Genomic DNA, 16764 nt, shown 5'->3' on the forward strand with positions numbered 1-16764 from the left:
TCAAAATAACAGGCTACTCTTGGGCCATGTCCCTCCCATCCCTGTTTGCACAGCCTTCAGAGAGACTCACTCAACTCTGATCCCAGCTAGATCCAAAGCGGCCCGCTCAGGAAACCTCACCCACGCAGGAGGTGACCAGAAGACTTCTGTTGCCTGGGAGACTACTTGGCATTTCTGTTGCCCGGGTGATCGAAGCCTGCCCTGGGTTCTAGAGCACATCCTTCATTGGCCCAGGACCTCTCTTGTTCCTTCCCTTTACGGCCCTTCCTCCACTTGGGCCAGAGTTCCCTTTGCTGCAGATGCCCAAGTCTCCCCAAACAAATGTAACAACAAGGCCTCTCTCACTTAGCACCTACAGCCCAGCTCACCAGCAGCAAAACCATTCCCTAGGTCAGGATCAATACTTCCCCCTCCAATCCAGGTTAAGGTCCTGACCTAAGCACTTGGAACCACCAAGCCTAAGCCCAGAGGTATGTAGTTTTTCAAACAGCCCTCCACCCCAACCCTTCACCCCTCTCCTTTTCCTAACACCTTCTGTCCCTCCCCACACATCCTCTACTTTTCGTCCGAATTCTCACCATTTTCTCATTACTCTACCCTACCCCTTTCCGAATTTGCCCCTTAGAAAGACTCCAGTGAAAGTAATTACTTTTTTTTAAAACCTTTAATTTTATGTGTATGGGTGTGTCCGCCTGTGTATATTTGTACGCTACACGTATGCAGGGCCTGTGGAGGCCGGAAGACAAGAGTCAGAGCCCTTCAGACTAGAGTTACACATGGTTGTGAGCTGCCGTGTGGATGCTGGGAATTAAACCCAGGTCTTCTGCTGAGAAATCTCTCTAAGGAGCTTAAGATGCAATCTCTTAAGGTATCTGCTACTGTCTCGGAAGCATGGGGCAGACTGCAGGTCAGTGAAACTTACCTCAGGCAGCTCTTACAAATGATGACAGACTTCACAGGACAGAGTCTGCTTTGGAAGCCCAAGTGGTGGCACTGGCTAGTAATCCCAATACTTGGGAAGCAGAGTCAGGAGAATTATTGCCAGATCAAAGCCCAGCTTAGTCCAAATTCTAGGCCAGCCAGGGCTATACAGTGAGACCCTGTCTCAAAAATCCAAGGATTGAGGGTGTAGCTCCATGACAGATACTTGGCCGGCATATGAAGGCCCTCAGTACATTCCTTACCGCCAGAAATGGGTCTGGGGCAGTGACAACAGACCTTGCATGTCAAGGCCAAGACACTTGGGTGTCATCTATTGGGCTAGTTCAGAGGTTTTGTGTGTTTGAAAGATCTTGCTGAAGGAAGAGAGCTTCCCTCTTGGATCTTTCTAGGGTAAATTCAGCACCTTCATTCTCACAGCCCCTGGAGAGAAGCCATTCATTCTGTCCCTGTGGTTTTGTTCCATTGCCTCTCTCCCAGGCTCATCTGGTCCCAACAAGTACATGGTGCCTGAGTAAGGTTTGGGCTGCTTATAAAATGTGTCCTAAAGGAAAGGCTGAGTGGCCAGATATGCTGAGGTGGTAGTGGACAGTCAGTGGTACTGTACAACCAGACAGACCATAATAAGAACATGGACACACTGAAGGGAAAGAGAGGGGAGTGTTTGGAAGAGTAGGAGTGGTTCTGGTTGCAGATGGAACTACTGAAGACTAGGGTAATACATGCATTTCCAAGTTTGGAACCAGTGAGACCTCCCAGTGGAAATGCCTAGCATGGTGCAGCTAGAACACAAGGGAATGACCGTGAGAGATCTGAGTTAGAGATTGTCTGAGTCAGGGTTTCTATTCCTGCACAAAACATCATCACCAAGAAGCAGGTTGGGGAGGAAAGGGTTTATTCAGCTTACACTTCCACATCGCTGTTCATCACCAGAGGAAGTCAGGACTGGAACTCAGGCAGGTCAGGAAGCAGGAGCTGATGCAGAGGCCATGGAGGGATGTCACTTACTGGCTTGCTCCCCTGGCTTGCTCAGCCTGCTTTCTTACAGAACCCAGGTCTACCAGCCCAGGGATGACACCACCCACAATGGGCGGGGCCATGGATGCTCCACCCACAATGGGCTGGGCCCTCCCCCCTTGATCACTAGTTGAGAAAATGCCTTACAGCTGATCTCATGGAGGCATTTCCTCAACTGAGGCTCCTTTCTCTGTGATAACTCCAGCTTGTGTCAGATTGACACAAAACCAGCCAGTACAGAGACGCAGATTTAGAAGCCAGAGGGAGCCAGTCATGGTGACACACCCCTATAATGCCATTCTCACATCCTTGAGAGGCTGAGGCAAGAGTCCTATGAGGCGTTGGGAAAGAGCCTGAGCTACCCAGAAACCTAGCCTGGGCTAGAGGGCCTTCAAAAGAAAGAGAAAGGAGAGAGAGGAGGAGGAGTGCAGTGGACACAGCCCGTAGCTGGAAGTAGTTAAAGCGTTAAACATAAATGAGATTAAGGGGGGAGGCTGGTATCCTTGGACAAAGGATGTGTGCACTGTGGCATTCTCCTGTACTCTTTGAAGCCAACCCCACTCAGGCATTCCAGAGCCACAATTCTAGGGTCTTAAGACACGCCCCACACTCTGCACTTGGACTGGCAAAGTAGCCGTGTTGAGGCTCCCTCCTGGGGCATGGTCCTGTGCTACCGTCTACTGATGAGACTCTGACTGCTTCTGTCCTCCCATCTTTAAATCCCAGCTCCCTCCCAACCTAAAATGCCATGTGGGGGTACATAAGAGACCCTCCTGGCAATGCACCCTGAAAGTCAGACTTCTTTCTTCTTTCTAATGTCATAAGTGCGCTAATAATTCTTTCCTTATCCGGTACCATTTGTGAATCCTGGGGCTCTGCCCTGACTTGCAGACCCTCCAGCCTCAGCCTAATGGAGCCTATACCTTATTCTGCCACTAGATGGAAGCAAATAAAACCACAGAAATCCCTGAGGCCACTAAGGATGCAAAGGAGCCCCCTTCTTTAAAGGATCCCAGTACTGAAGACTTGCAGGAGGCCACTGCCCATGAAACCCCTTTGCAGCTTTCCAGCTCACAGAAATATCTCCAGCCTCTAGAAGCCCGTTTTGAAACATCTACTTCCCTGAATCCTGGCACCAAGGGCTCTGAGGACCTCCGGGATCCTTCTGTCTCTAAAACTTCTTTAAAGTTGGATACCACTGAGCTTCCTTCCACACCACCACCCCAAATGTCTCCCAATTCTGTGACCTTTCTAGAAAAAGCCATCACTAGGATTCCTTTGGAGAATTTTGCCTATGAGGATCCTATCTCTGAAGTCCAAGAAGAACCTCCTGAGCTCTCACCAACAGGCAGAATTACTGAGTCCTACCATGAGCTTACCTCTGATAAAGTCCTACAGACACAAGTCCCTGAGTCTGAGCACTTCCCAAAGCACTTCTTTTCAGACCCTTCAACCCAGGCCCAAGATGTGCCCAAGGAGGACACATCTGTAAAGGAGTGGGAAGCCATGGAAGATGAGTTGACAGTGGGTACGAGTAAGGTTGCTGCAGCCCAGCCAGAGCTTCATGCAAGGAAGAAGAAGGAGAAGAGAGCTGGTGGTAACTGTCCCTACCTCTCCCCATTCCTATGGCTTTTGCACCACCTTTGACCTACTCAGAAGTGGGGGACTGGGTTACTCTTGCATATGAATCCTCATAATCTTAAGGCCTTTTCTCTCCCCTCTGGTCACTCAGGCCCTCCCTTCCCAGGTAATGCAAGCCACCCAGCGGTCCCTTCTAAGCGGGCAGATCTGGTGGAAGTGGCTAAGGAAATGCACAGAATGCAATTTGATGATCAGGTGAACAATCTTTTTCAATGGGAGAAGAATTCCGCCCTGAAGGCCATCCAGACAGGTGAGCCCAGGTAGCCTTCCGGAGGCCTGTAACAGGCCCTCGGACAGCTTCCAATCCAACAGATTTGGGACCCTGCCTCTTCAATGTGGAAATGGCCATGCCACATGCCTGGAATCTAGAAAGAGAGCAGGTGGGCTATCCTGAAAAATGTGGAGATTTTAATGTGAGGTCCAAGTAGCAATAGATATGTGCAAAAAGATAAAGCACCTTGATTGTCTACACCACAGCAGCCCTAAGGTCCCAGGGCCTTGGACACCTTCTAGGAGCCTTGCCTCCTATGAATATGTCAGAAGATTTTGGTTCCTTTATTCCACTAAAGACTCTCATTTCTTCATGCCAAATCCATGAGCATCAGAGTACCCAAAACCCCCTGAGGGGTCCTTTCTATTCAAATTTTCTATATAGTCAACGGTGACATTTAAGGATAACTTTGAACTTCTGATCCTCCCACTTCTCCCTCTTGAGGGCTAGGGTTACATGTGTGTGCCACCACATATTTCATGGTGCTAGGGCTGTGCCAAACAAGCATGCTGCACACAGCTCTATTTCCAGTCCAAGAATAACTCCTGATAGTCCTGTGAGTGGAAGCAGCGTCTCTGTAATGGGTGTGCAGATGAGCTGTGTAAACACAGGACACACTACATGTAAACATGTCGACCTGTGTTTCCCAGTTTCACAACCTATAAAGATTATTAATCTCAGAGAGCCTGGACGTCCTAGATGAATAGACAGCACTACATCTGCCTGAGCCTTCCTGCTTCCATGCATGCTTATGATGGAACTATGTCAACCAGATAAGATACAGAGACAACTGGAAAATCCTACATCCTTGCTTCCTTCATGTGATTAATTCAGCACCACTTCCACATATAGACCCTCTCCCCTCATCTCTGTTACTTTTAACATCTCCAGGTCCCCACTGGTTGTAAAATCTGTTCAGTTATCATCAGTTAGTGTTGCTGCTGCTGCTTCTGCTCCTCCTCCTCCTCCTCTTCTTCTTCTTCCTCTTCCTCTTCCTCCTCCTCCTCTTCTTCTTCCTCCTCTTCCTCCTCCTCCTCTTCTTCATCCTCTTCTTCCTCCTCTTCCTCCTCCTCATCCTTTTCTTCTTCCTCTTCTTCCTCTTTCTCCTCCTCCTCCTCTTCTTCCTCTTTCTCCTCCTCCTCTTTTGCAAATTCAGGTTCTGTCTAGTCCCCTTTTTGCTCTTTTAGAGCCTCCTGTCCACCCCTTACTGTTTAGGATTTTTATATTTCAATGGTCTGTGTGCTTGATCCACACTAAGCTATCTGAGGTCTGTATCCTTCTGATGTCAAGGATCTTGATTCAAGATTCCCTAAGAATATATGTGATGTGCAGAGAAGTATGAACCATGAGCTCTTCCTAAGTGTTATTATGCACCAACTATATCCAAGCACTGAGCTGTGATGGTGCAAGCAGTAGTGCAAGAAAGGCCTCAAGGATAAAACTGTCCCTCATTTGCACAGTGAAACCCTGTCTCAAAACAAAACAAAGATCCCTCGGATAATCTAAACTCTAATAAGCAATACCAAAAATAGAATGGCAATTATAATTTAGGCTAACAAATTGCTATGCTCAGGGTGCCGCAGAAACAAAGGAAAGACGCCCAGTTTTAGTGCTAGACTAATGAGCACTGTAAGGAGAGATTGCCAGAGTCAATATCTGTATGCGGATAAGGAGAGACAGCCAAGCTGGGTGTGCTGACACACAACTACGATTCTCACCACTTGGAAGGCTGAGGCAGGGGGATCACACCTTTGAGGCTATTGCTGTCTATATGGTGAGTTCCAGGCCAGCCTGGACGGCCTAACAAAAAGAGCCTATCAAAATAAAAATTTTAAGTAAAAGGAAAGGACTTGAGAAGACAGTAAATCTTAGATAGCTGTAGTGTTTTGTCTGGTGCACAAATGTTGGTGGGAACCTAGCTCAGCTCTGGAAATACAGAACTGCACAGGCATCTGGGTGATGAGTCGCCCTGCATCCCAAGGGCACCCAAGAATCACCAAAATACTTTAAATAGGACAACAACAAGCATATTTGTGCTTTTCAATGGTCACTCTGGTGGTAGAATAGTCCAGAAAGAGTGAGGTTGGACACAGGAAGGCCACACTGAAACAGCAGTGGTAATCGAGGATGTTGCTGGGCGAAGGGGGAGACAGGTAGAGAGAGAGGTTCACGAGACACTGACAAGGTAAAGCTGAAGATTGGATGGTTGGATGTGTAGAATAAGTTGAGAAAGGTTAAATACCTGGAGTGACACTTGGTTTAAATGTCTGACTGAACGAACCATGTGCATGAAACAGCAGGTGCAGGGCACACAGGTGCAGAGCACACAGGTGCAGGGCACACAGGTGCAGGGACACAGGTGCAGGGCACACACAAACCTGGTGAACTGAGGACACAGGTGGGTAGGAGGGTTTGAGACGAAAGCTGGAGGAGCGTTTAATGGGACGTGCTAGTGAAAATGTAATGGACAGATGGCCCTGTGGGTCTGAAGCCCAGGAGAGGGCTAGGGTGGAAGCATCCTTCGTGTAAAGACAGCTGTATGTATGATGGATACCTCCTAGAAACCAAGAGCTGGTGTACAAGCAAGGCTATGCAGTTGTAGTCAGAATGACATCCACAACAGCCTAGTCCATTTCTAACCGGAAGACAGTTTGGAACCAAAGAATGGAATCCAGAGCCAGATCCCAGCTTACCCAGGTTAAGGGTAAGAATACAGTAGGACAGGATGGGACAGGACGGGATCTGAGGGATTCTGTCTAGCCTCTATCCATACTCTTCATCTGAATGTTTGATACTCATTCCCACATTCAAGCTTGAACTGGCCAAGCTTTGAGCTTTTCGTGGACTTGGGCTCATGTGCACACATCCCCTGCTCAGCCACTAGGCTTCACTTAAGTCGAGTTTAGAGTTCCTCTAGTGGAGTCCTGGTTCTGTCCCACCCATTGTGACCTTGCTCTCTGTGCTCTTGGCCAAACATTCCGGGTCGAGCAGGATCCTGGCACTGCAGACAGACTGCATCAATCCTGAAGCAGCCAAGCCAAAAGACACACCTGAGCAAGTTTCAGAACCTTAGAAACCATGGGTAAGATAAGAACATCTGGCCTGAGGTGCAGAATTGTGGATTGTACCACGGTAGGGATTTGTTCAGTCAGTCAGGAGATCTGTACTCTGACATCTTTCACGGCAGGATTAGAAATTACGATAAAAATACAGAGCCTTCCCTTGTAGGAAAGCTGGGGACAACTTTTAGAAGGGGTGCCATTTCTATTGAGACCTCTTAACAGGCATGAGTCCTAAAGCTACAAGTCCCCCATGGGGACTCAGGCAACAGTCTAAACTAGAAGGTGGGATAGCCTCTGCTCTCAGGAAGAAGCAGGAGACTGTCCATCTCTCCTGTCATGGCTGCCTAGCCCCGACCTTGACTTGTGATAGGATTTGCCACAAAGCCAACATCTTTCAGACCCTACTGCTAAAACCAGGATCTTGTAACCGCCTGCTGGTGCCCCATTCAGGATACTAGCCTCCCTTTCCTTTCCAGATGCCCTTCCCAATCCTCACAACGTAGACAGTTTCCGTTCTGATCACGACTTCTGACAGCCCCTTACCTCTGACCCCTGGAGAGCCATCAGCCACCCTTCTCAGAATCACAGAGGGCGGTAGTTAAATAACACTAGAACACAGGCATCGCAGAGGCGGCCTGGCTAGTGAGGGAACATCCTCCCTCCTCTCCACACCAGATCTGGCCAACTTCCAGCCTTCCTCCAGGGACCTTCACTAGCAATTCCCACCACCTGCTGTCCTCTTTTAGCTTATCTCTCACTCACTGTCAACCCTGCAGAAAGGTCGGACTCTGGTATGGAGAGGGGAGGAGGTAAGAAACCCTACAGTCACCGGTCACCGGGGCCTGGCGTTCACCTTCAATGTTATCTATAATCTCCCTGCTCCAAAACTGAAGACTGCCTTCAGTTAGCTCTCGTAGTCATCTCGTGGAACCCTGGGATGGGAAGGGAAGTGATTCTCTGAGATACGGAAATTAAAAAAAAAAAGTCTAAGAGCCAGAGGTGAGCAGGGTGAAGTAGTGAGTTCCCAACTCCCACTCCAGGGGATCCTGAACTTGTAGGGAGTTTAGGATGTTTCCTTTCTTCACTCCTAATTCTTCCCCCAAACATAGGTATCTACATTGGCTGGCGCTGCCCCCATTACTTATGGGACTGTTTTCGGATAGGAGATGAGTCCAAGTGCTTTTGTGGACATTTGCTGAGAGAACACCAGATCATCTCAGGTGGGAAAGAAGTTACCAGACTCTTGTCAACTATGGAGGGACTACGGTAGTCTGGTCTCTTGAAGGGAGAGACAGAGAGATGAATGTGAACCCGGAGAGGTCTGCAAAGGAAGGCCAGGGCCCGCCCGGTGCTGGTTTCTAATGCTTCGCCATCTCTGTTCTTTCTCCAAGATCTGTCGGTGCCCTGCAGTGTGAGCCAGTGCAGGTGCCTCATGTTCTGTTTCATCCCGTCCCGCCCAGAGGAGGTGGGTGAGTTCTGGCTCAAGAAACGGGCCACCTTCGACCCCAAGGCCTGGAGGGCCCAATGTCGCTGTAAACACACTCACGAAGAACACGCAGCCACCGGAGCTCATCCCTGCAGGCACCGTGGTAACAAGTGCAAAAGGGAATTCGGGTGGGGGAAAGGGCTGTGGGGTGAAGACGGCGTGTGGCCAGGAAGAGATGAGGTACCATAACTCCTTGTATTCCTCTGGGTGCCCTTTTACCCTAGGCTGTTACTGCAACTCTTTTGAGTCTAATTTCCTCTGTGCGGCCTGCGACCGGCGCTGGGAGGAGCACGAGACTTTCTTTGAGACTGAGGAAACCAAGAGAAGAGGAAAGAGACCTTATGGTGAGGGCACAACAGGGGACCATGCCAGCATGTATAAGTGGAAGGCCAGGCAGACGACACTCCCACCCTCGCCGACACCCTCTCCAGGTCTTCCATCCCCAGCCCACCCCACATCCCATGTCTGCTCGGCTTTCCGCCCCCAGGAGCAGACAATGTGCCTTTTGCTGAGATGCCTGTCCTTCACCAACTCTACCTTGAGGCCCTCCAGATGCAGGGTGCCTCTGGCCACCCCAGTTCCCACTCTACATCTCTGGCACTCCCTGGCCCAAGCAACCTCCATCCTGACCCTACATCTGACCCTCACACCTGACCTTTCACCTCTGCTCTTCCTTCCTCCAGGGACAAACACGGTCAGGAACTGGCACAGGCCTTTCTGAGCCTGGCCAATATCAACAATAAAGTGGAAGCCCATAGAGTCTGACCTGCCTCTCTGTGGAACGGGTAGCATCGAGACTCAATTTGCAGTCACAGCTCTGACTCCAGGCGAGAGATTGCCCTAAGCAGAACAAAGGCTGATGGGAGCCAACTTCCTGTCATGGCTACATTCAAGCTCCTGACCTTGACACCAGGAGGCTGGTTTCAAGAGAACCAACAGGAGACTGAAGACTAGACTAGGCAGTGGTTTGCCTTGTATGTGGGTCCCATAAGACAGCTGCCATGAGTAGGTCTCTGGAGACTTTGGGCAGTGGCTTCACACCACCATGGTAGACGGAAACACCAAGTGTCCACGAATTTGAAGGAGTCTCTTCAAGGAGGTTGGGTAAGGAGTAGAGGAAAGAAATCAGACAACACCCAGAGTGGGCTGTAGATCAAGGCAGTGACTTTTTGAGAAGGGTACTGAAGGAAAGAAGGCAGAAGGCATGAGCCCGAAGAGTGAAAAGAGATGCCACGGGACAACTGCCAGGTTGTAGGAGTCATGAAAGGGACAGGGATCTTGTTTGAGGTCCAGGAGCAAGTATGTGGTAATCACTGCAGCACGGGGCCTCGGAGCCGGCAGATTGTAGAGAGCAGCTGCAGGTGGTGGAGGATATTTGGAATAAGGGGTCCAGGTCAGAGTCAGGTCTGAGTCAGGGTCAAAATCGTGAATGTCAGGGAATGACAGAACTCAAAGGCCACAGGACAGTTTCACACTGGTGGCCTTTGAGATACTGGGTTCCCTCTCTGCCAGATCTACAAGACAAAGAACATGTGTTACTGCCTGCCCTGAGTCAAACCCAAAGAAACATCCAGCTCTGGTGCTTAGCCCTCGTGCGATCCCCCCCCTCTCATCCCAGCCCCACCCATCTGCTGCCCTGGGGTGGGGTGGGGGGGCGCTTTCCAGTCTCACATCTGGAGATCTGGACAAGGCGATTCTACATCCCCTCATATTTCAAAAGGCCATTTGTCTTTGCAAAGGAAGGGATGCAGCCTAGATTGATAGGGCCCCTGGGCAAAACTCATATGATCACGTATCAGCCCTCTGAAGAAGGGTTTTCTAATAGTGTATGTGTGTAAAAGAGATTGTACTAACTCCAGAAGTTTCTAAACGTTGGCCGTTTATGTGTTGTGATAATCATATAAAACTAATTTAGTTGATAGAGTCACTGTGATTAGGTCACTGGGGACACAGTATGTAGCCATTTCGTAGTATATAAACAATAATTTGAAACACATAACAGGAAGCATGCCATTTGTTACTATATATAAAAAGCTTCAAAACAGCAAAACACCAGATACTCAACAAACAACTATTGAGCAATTATGTATCAGGCCATGTACAAAAACAAAACAGCCCCCAAAGGTATAACAGTAACTCACATTATTTTGTCAGACCAAAACTCACCAGGTGGTGAGTTTGTAGGGGATATGATAGTAATGTTTTTTTTGAGACTGAGTCTTGCCGTGTAGACCAGGCTGGCCTGGAAATCCTGAGTGATCCTCCTGCCTCTGCTGCTTCAGGGAAATACTGAGTTTATTTTAAAATACGAAGCGGAAATGGGGAGACGGTTCAGGGTTCAAGTGCTTGCTACTCTTGGAGAGAACCAAAACTTGGTTCACATCTGGAGGCTCACTCCACCTGTGTATAACTCCAGCTCTAAGGAATCTCTGGCACCCTCTTCTGGCCTCTACACCCTCCCACACAGAGACATCTGGAGAGACAGCGAAGCAGTTAAGGGCATATACTGGATTTGAAGAGCACTGGAACTCAGCTACCAGCACCTAGACAAGGTGGCTCCCAACAGCCTGTAACTCAAGCTCCAGAACATCCTATGCCTTACAGTATCCACAGACACCACTCAGATGCACATAGTTCACTGGTAGGCACACACAATTTTTGTTAAAAAAAAAAAGTGTATATACAAGCAACCCTGCCTCACTGAAAATGCTGGACACAGCAATAACGGTACCACACACCACTTATGAAGTAGAGAAAAAAATATAATACATAATATAGCATACATTTTCACCCGTTTAAGAAAAAAAAAATGCCCTGAAAACTGCGTGATACTGATATAAGTGGGAGCCGGAACATAAAGAAGAAATCGACCTTAATTTTTAAACGACATTTTCGTACAGTATGTTTTAAATCTTTGGATTTAAAGGCTGAAATTGTTAAGAAAAGACTAGGTACCTACCCTACAGACTAAAAAGACCGGGTCCCAGTTCACTTTGACTCACATATGACTTCTGGAACCAACAAACACCAAGTGTCCTCGGAACCCCGCCCTCCGTCCAATGCGGAGAAGGTGCTGCACCTCTTTTAGCTTTTTGTGCAGCAGGTGGCGAGGCCCCGCCCTCTTCCCCCACCAGCTGGGGACAGAGCTAAAAGGGACAGGTCAAGAACGAGCAAGTCCCACCCACTCAGGAATCACAACCTATGCTTGGTCAAGATGGTGAACCTAAGTCCATTAGGAAAATATCCCACCCCCAGGTTTAGTCCTTCCAATGGAATGGGAACGTAGCTCAGACTGAAACTGCGTAGGGACCCAATGAAAACAGAATTTCACGCTACCAAACAAAAATTGGCCCTGCGTTCGCAGAGGCAGCCAATGGCACGCACAACGGGACCCGCCCCCCCAGCGGGCCACGACCAATGGGGTTGCGCCTGCAGGCGACACTCTCGGGAAGATGGCTGCTGCTGTGCTGCTGGCCGTGGGGATGCGCGCTGCGCACCGAGCCCTGGCGGCCGCGGGGTCCCGGGGGGCGCAGGTGAGAAGCAGCCAGAGGGACGAGGGGTCTTGCAGGCACTGGCGCGTTCCGGGGCCGGCATGCGCGGCGCGCATCCCCGCGGAGCCACTGCCTCTTCCAAGGGTCAAATGCAGGGACTCTGCGGGCAGGTCTGACTCTAGCCCGCGAAAGAACCCAACTGGCTGCGACCGCTTCCCGGAACAACCGGGGCGTCTCGGTTGAGATGGAGCTGAGCGGGTGCTGCTGTCCGGGCGCCTGCTCCAGGCTGCCTCAGCCGCTCCCCTTGCAGGAAGTGAAGGCTCCTTTCTGGGAGCTAGCCCGCTGTCTTCCTCAGACCTCTGGCCCTTTTACGTGCACCAGTTTTGTTCCTTCATCTTCCACACGCCACCACACATGATTTAATCTACCCCACTGCTTCACTTCAGTGTAATACACTGACTCCAGCCCTCTCTGAACCGGTGGGGAACTGGGATATTCCTACCTCCTATCCCCTCTGGTACAGCCTGGTTCACTTAGCTGAACTCTTACGTAACTGCTGATCACATGACTGGAATTAAAAGTCCAGTATAGAAACCAAACATGGTGGCACAGTCTAATAATCCCAGCATTTGGGAGACTGGGGCAGAATTACCACTTTGCCAGCTTGGTCCGCATAGCAACAGTGACTTGAAAAGTTCTGACACCCAAATGAGAGATCAGCCAGTGTCGGGACAAATACATTAAAAGCCTGAATCCAGTAATGAGGCTTAAAAGATCAGAAAATGCATAGTAAGGACACATAGAAACAGAGAGCCTCAAGCCGTCTTAGGATGGGATTCAAACCATGCTCTGAAGTTGTCAGGGGGATTCATCTGATGTATTCAAGGTAGCATAGGAACTGGGGCCTCTGTGTTGTTCTGCTTGGTTTGGGGGACAGACGTACGTATCCCACACTAGCCTAGTTTCTATGTAGCTGATCCTCCTGCCTCCCAGTCCTAGGCGCTGGAATTACGGACACCTCCACACCCAGATGGAGACCTCACTTTTGAAACTGCCATTCTGGGTCTTTTTACCTGTATGGTGCTAGATTTTTTTTTTTAGGCACAGTTACAGAAATCATTTGCACTCCTACATCCTACCTAGGAATTACCACGAGTTCTGTAACCAGGACCACCACCGTCTGGCCCACCCTTTGCTTCCCAAGCTCCGAAATTCAGGAATTTTCCCTGGAGCAGAAACACTAATAGGTTCATGGAAGAATGAAGTTAGTAACACTTGGAGCCCAGCTTCTTCCAACCCCAGCTAAGTGTCTGGGGGAATTACTGCCAGCTCTCTCCCTGGGGTCACCTGCCCCCCCTTAGGTCCGAGGAAATGCAGGTGTGTCTGACAGGAGTGAAGTGGCCAAGGCCCAGAAAGCAGCTCCCGGAGGAGCAGAGCCAACCATCTTCTCCCGGATTTTGGACGGAAGCCTTCCAGCTGACATTCTCTATGAAGATCCGCAGGTGGTGGGGGAGGGGTTCCCTTACGGTCCAACCTTCTTGAGAATGTCATTGGTGGCCTGATGAAGTAACACCAGTCTCTCACCTGTTGCTGCTCCTAGTGCCTAGTGTTCCGTGATGTAGCTCCTCAGGCTCCTGTGCACTTTCTGGTCATTCCTAGGAAGCCCATTCCTCGAATTAGCCAGGCTGACGAAGATGACCAGCAGGTGAGAACAGTCAGGGGCTTGTCTGGAAGAAGCCCTGGATGAAGCTAGAGGTTTGACTCCTATGGGGAGAGCTACCTCAGCCTCTGCCCTCCCCCCTTAGCTTCTAGGACACTTACTTCTTGTGGCCAAGAAGGTAGCACAGACGGAGGGTCTGAAAGACGGGTACCGACTTGGTGAGTGGCTTTTGTCCGAGGATCCCTACAACTTGATGTTATTTTTTTTCTTTACCTCTCCCAAGACCCTGATCCCTAACCTCGAGCTCTGTTTCAGTGGTTAATGACGGGAAGATGGGCGCACAGTCTGTGTACCACCTGCATATCCACGTACTCGGAGGCCGGCAGCTGCAGTGGCCACCTGGCTAACCTGCCAGCTGGCCCAGGACCACAGGTCTGGATGCTTGGATGGAGAACGGGAAAAGGAATCCTGTGCTGTTAATAAACTTACTCTCCCTCAATTTTGCATCTCTCTCTATTCAATATGTAACAAATCTATACCAGAATAGTGAAAGAAAATTGATTCAGGGCTACAAGCTCTCTTGACCATAGAATAAAAGATCCTAAGACCCAGTCAGTGGTTAAAGGACTATATGGTGTAGATCTGCTAATGTCTAATGGCCTATTCTAGGTCAAAGAAGAAAAAATAACAGTAGAAATTTGCCTGGATGACTGACTAGATAGACAAATCTATTGTGCCATATTCCCTTCCATTTTGCCGTTACTTACATCTCTATGTGTGCTAAGGATCCGACCCAGGACCTTGGGCACGCTAAGCGAGCATTCCTACCAATGAGCATCATCCTCAGACTCAATTTCATATATTTTCATCCTTAAACTATCTTAAAAAACACACACACAAAACTGCTCTTCCAACTTAGGGAATGAACCAAACGGGAGTTCATATTGAAGCTACCAATACATCCCATAGTCACCCTAGTCAGAACTAATCTAGTTGGGGATGCAGGGGAGGGTTCAAATTAGTGGAACCTTAAAAGCCCAGGTGAGGCAGATTGAAGCCGGGACTATTGGAGAGCACCAAGTCTAAGACTTCCGCCCCTGGAGAGCGTTTGTTTATCTCTCCACCGGTCCGCCCAGCTCTAGCTGTGCGCAGTCTCATGAAGTTGTTTGCCGTCTCTATGGCAACCCAGTAGGTGGCGTCTGAAAATGGAGACCAAGGAGTCTATGGAGGAATCTTTGTCACGGTAAGAGTCACGGAGAACAAGGCAAGTCAACGGACTAACTTTGCAGCAGTCTTGGCAATTGATGTATTCGTTTATTTCAGATCTCTGGACGTACAGCCCAGCTCTGAAGGACTAGAGACTATTTCAGAACCCATTCCTTCCGGCAGCAGGTCTACCCCAAAGGCCGTAACTGCCCGACCTGCGTTATGTGCAGGGGGGGCTCCTGTTCCGCATTCTGTGCTTTATGAAGCAACCTGCCCTGGATCTCATCAGAGAAGCCATGGGAGGTTTGGCTTTCAGCCCAACTATGTTTCTTGTATTCCTCAGGATCCCTGTAAAACCGCAGACCTCAGCTCAAGCCCGGATCCTACCACCTTGCATCCTTGCCATAGCTCAGTTCAGGACTCTGGCTCTGGCTCTGGTTCTGGCTCTGGCCTTCGTTTAGGTCTTAGCCAGAGCTCTGAGCCTAGCCAGGGCTCTGGTCCCACCTCTGGGCCTGCTCCTGCCTCTGGACCTGGTTCTGCCTCGGGACCTGAGCCTGCTGACTCTGGCCCTTGTCATAAGCTCTGCACCTGCATTCCTCAGGAGTTCAGATGCCTCCCAATAGATCTGCTCCGGGATTATAATGCATGCTATCAGCACGCACCCTGGAAGCCACAACACTCCTGGGAACCTCTACAAGTCTCTGAACCTGGAGTAAGAGGGCCATGTAAACCTCCAGAGGTTGAATCTGAGCAAATTCTCAGTAAAACACGGCCACGTGGCCAGTGCCTCCTCTACAACTGGGAGGAAGAGGTAGGAAGGTTTGGTCTGCTCTCTCTTCCTGAAGGCTTACCCCAGCTACCTAGGGAAGCCAGTAAGTAGTTTGTGATGAGGGCCAGTATGAGAAAAGAACTCATAGTTGCTTAACATGGGGTCCACAGAGAGCCACCAACCAGCTGGATGAATTCCCACCAGTGCAAGATGGCTCTGAGAGTTACTTCTTCCGACACGGACACCAGGGTCTGCTGAGCATGCAACTGCGGTCGCCCATGTCCTCGAGCACCACCCAGAAAGATTCATACCAGCTCCCAAGACACACCTGTCAGCCACTTCGAGGTGCGGCGTATGAGACAGGACCAGAAAGAGCCCTGTAGGCAGAAAAGGAGACAGGGCTTCCTGGGGGGAGTGTGGATTGTCTGGTGGCTAGAAGGGCAAACCTTCTTTTCTCAGCTCATTTCTGTAGCTGGTTCTTGACTAGATTCTCCCGTCCTCCCGTAGGGAAGCGAGAAGCCATGCTGGAGATGTTCCTGCGCTATCAGATCTGGTGAGAGCCTGACTGGGGAAGGGGAGGAGAGAAACTGGGAATGGTTTTGATCTCTCCCATGGCTACATAGCAAAGAGGTACAGACAGAGCAGGCGCCCACAAGGAAGCCCTTTGAGACCGAGTCGGTAACACACCGAGACTACAAAGTGGACCTGGTGCAAACAGGGCCTCCCGCCCCGTCAAAGGTGAGAACCCGCCTGCTCTGCTCGCACAGCTTGGCTCTGCCCAGGAACGGGCAAGCGGCAAGCCCAGAAGTTTAGAGAGCTCCAGAGGCCAGCAGTTGCTCAGTATCTCTTCCCTCGCAGCCTCATGATTACCGCCAGGAACAGCCTGAAACCTTCTGGATACAGCGAGCAGCACAGCTGCCGGTGTGTGGGGGTCACTAGGTACTGGGGTGCAGGAGAGGCTCTTATGTTCTGGCTTGGCGAAGGTTGGCATCTGTCCTGATCCTGGCACTCCTCCAGGGTGTCAGTAACATCAGGACACTGGACACACCGTTCCGGAAGAACTGCAGCTTCTCAACGCCAGTGCCTTTGTCGCTGGGGCAGCCTTTGCCTTACGAACTTGAGAATGGCCCCCACCACATGGGGGTAATGTCTTCTGTTGCCTGTCAGGGAGGAGGGCGGGGGTGTGAAAGGAAGAGAACAACTCCAATCTAAGCACTTAGGA

At 50.0% G+C, this 16764-nt stretch overlaps 3 protein-coding genes across 3 annotated transcripts; all 3 read left to right on the plus strand.

Annotated features, from left to right (window-relative positions):
• Positions 1–2762: 2762 nt before the first annotated feature.
• FAM221B (family with sequence similarity 221 member B) lies at positions 2763–9070 on the plus strand (the record flags this gene model as incomplete). The annotated part of the gene is made up of 6 exons (XM_080940348.1): positions 2763–3553; positions 3704–3847; positions 8040–8150; positions 8322–8519; positions 8641–8760; positions 8904–9070. Exons 1-6 carry the CDS (start codon positions 2896–2898, stop codon positions 9068–9070), a joined length of 1398 nt encoding a protein of 465 aa, XP_080796474.1. The 5' UTR covers positions 2763–2895.
• Positions 9071–11823: 2753 nt separating this feature from the next.
• HINT2 (histidine triad nucleotide binding protein 2) lies at positions 11824–14243 on the plus strand. Its single transcript, XM_080940259.1, has 5 exons — positions 11824–11949; positions 13269–13409; positions 13508–13612; positions 13713–13785; positions 13883–14243. Exons 1-5 carry the CDS (start codon positions 11869–11871, stop codon positions 13972–13974), a joined length of 492 nt encoding a protein of 163 aa, XP_080796385.1. The 5' UTR covers positions 11824–11868; the 3' UTR covers positions 13975–14243.
• Positions 14244–14566: 323 nt separating this feature from the next.
• On the plus strand, positions 14567–16754 carry SPAG8 (sperm associated antigen 8; the record flags this gene model as incomplete). Its single annotated transcript, XM_080940349.1, has 7 exons — positions 14567–14608; positions 14760–15584; positions 15713–15887; positions 16050–16095; positions 16166–16280; positions 16401–16463; positions 16560–16754. 7 exons carry the CDS (start codon positions 14567–14569, stop codon positions 16752–16754), a joined length of 1461 nt encoding a protein of 486 aa, XP_080796475.1.
• Between the last annotated feature and the right edge of the window lie 10 nt (positions 16755–16764).

The sequence above is a fragment of the Micromys minutus genome (assembly GCF_963924665.1).
Source record: "Micromys minutus genome assembly, chromosome: 28".
NCBI classification, from domain to species: Eukaryota; Metazoa; Chordata; class Mammalia; order Rodentia; family Muridae; genus Micromys; species Micromys minutus.

Bases quoted from the DNA above. Each gene is read 5' to 3' on its own strand.
- HINT2 (XM_080940259.1), top strand. From the start codon at position 11,869: ATGGCTGCTGCTGTGCTGCTGGCCGTGGGGATGCGCGCTGCGCACCGA. The intron at 11,950-13,268 runs GTGAGAAGCAGC...GCCCCCCCTTAG, and splicing joins CGGGGTCCCGGGGGGCGCAG to GTCCGAGGAAATGCAGGTGT. The intron at 13,613-13,712 runs GTGAGAACAGTC...CTCCCCCCTTAG, and splicing joins CTGACGAAGATGACCAGCAG to CTTCTAGGACACTTACTTCT.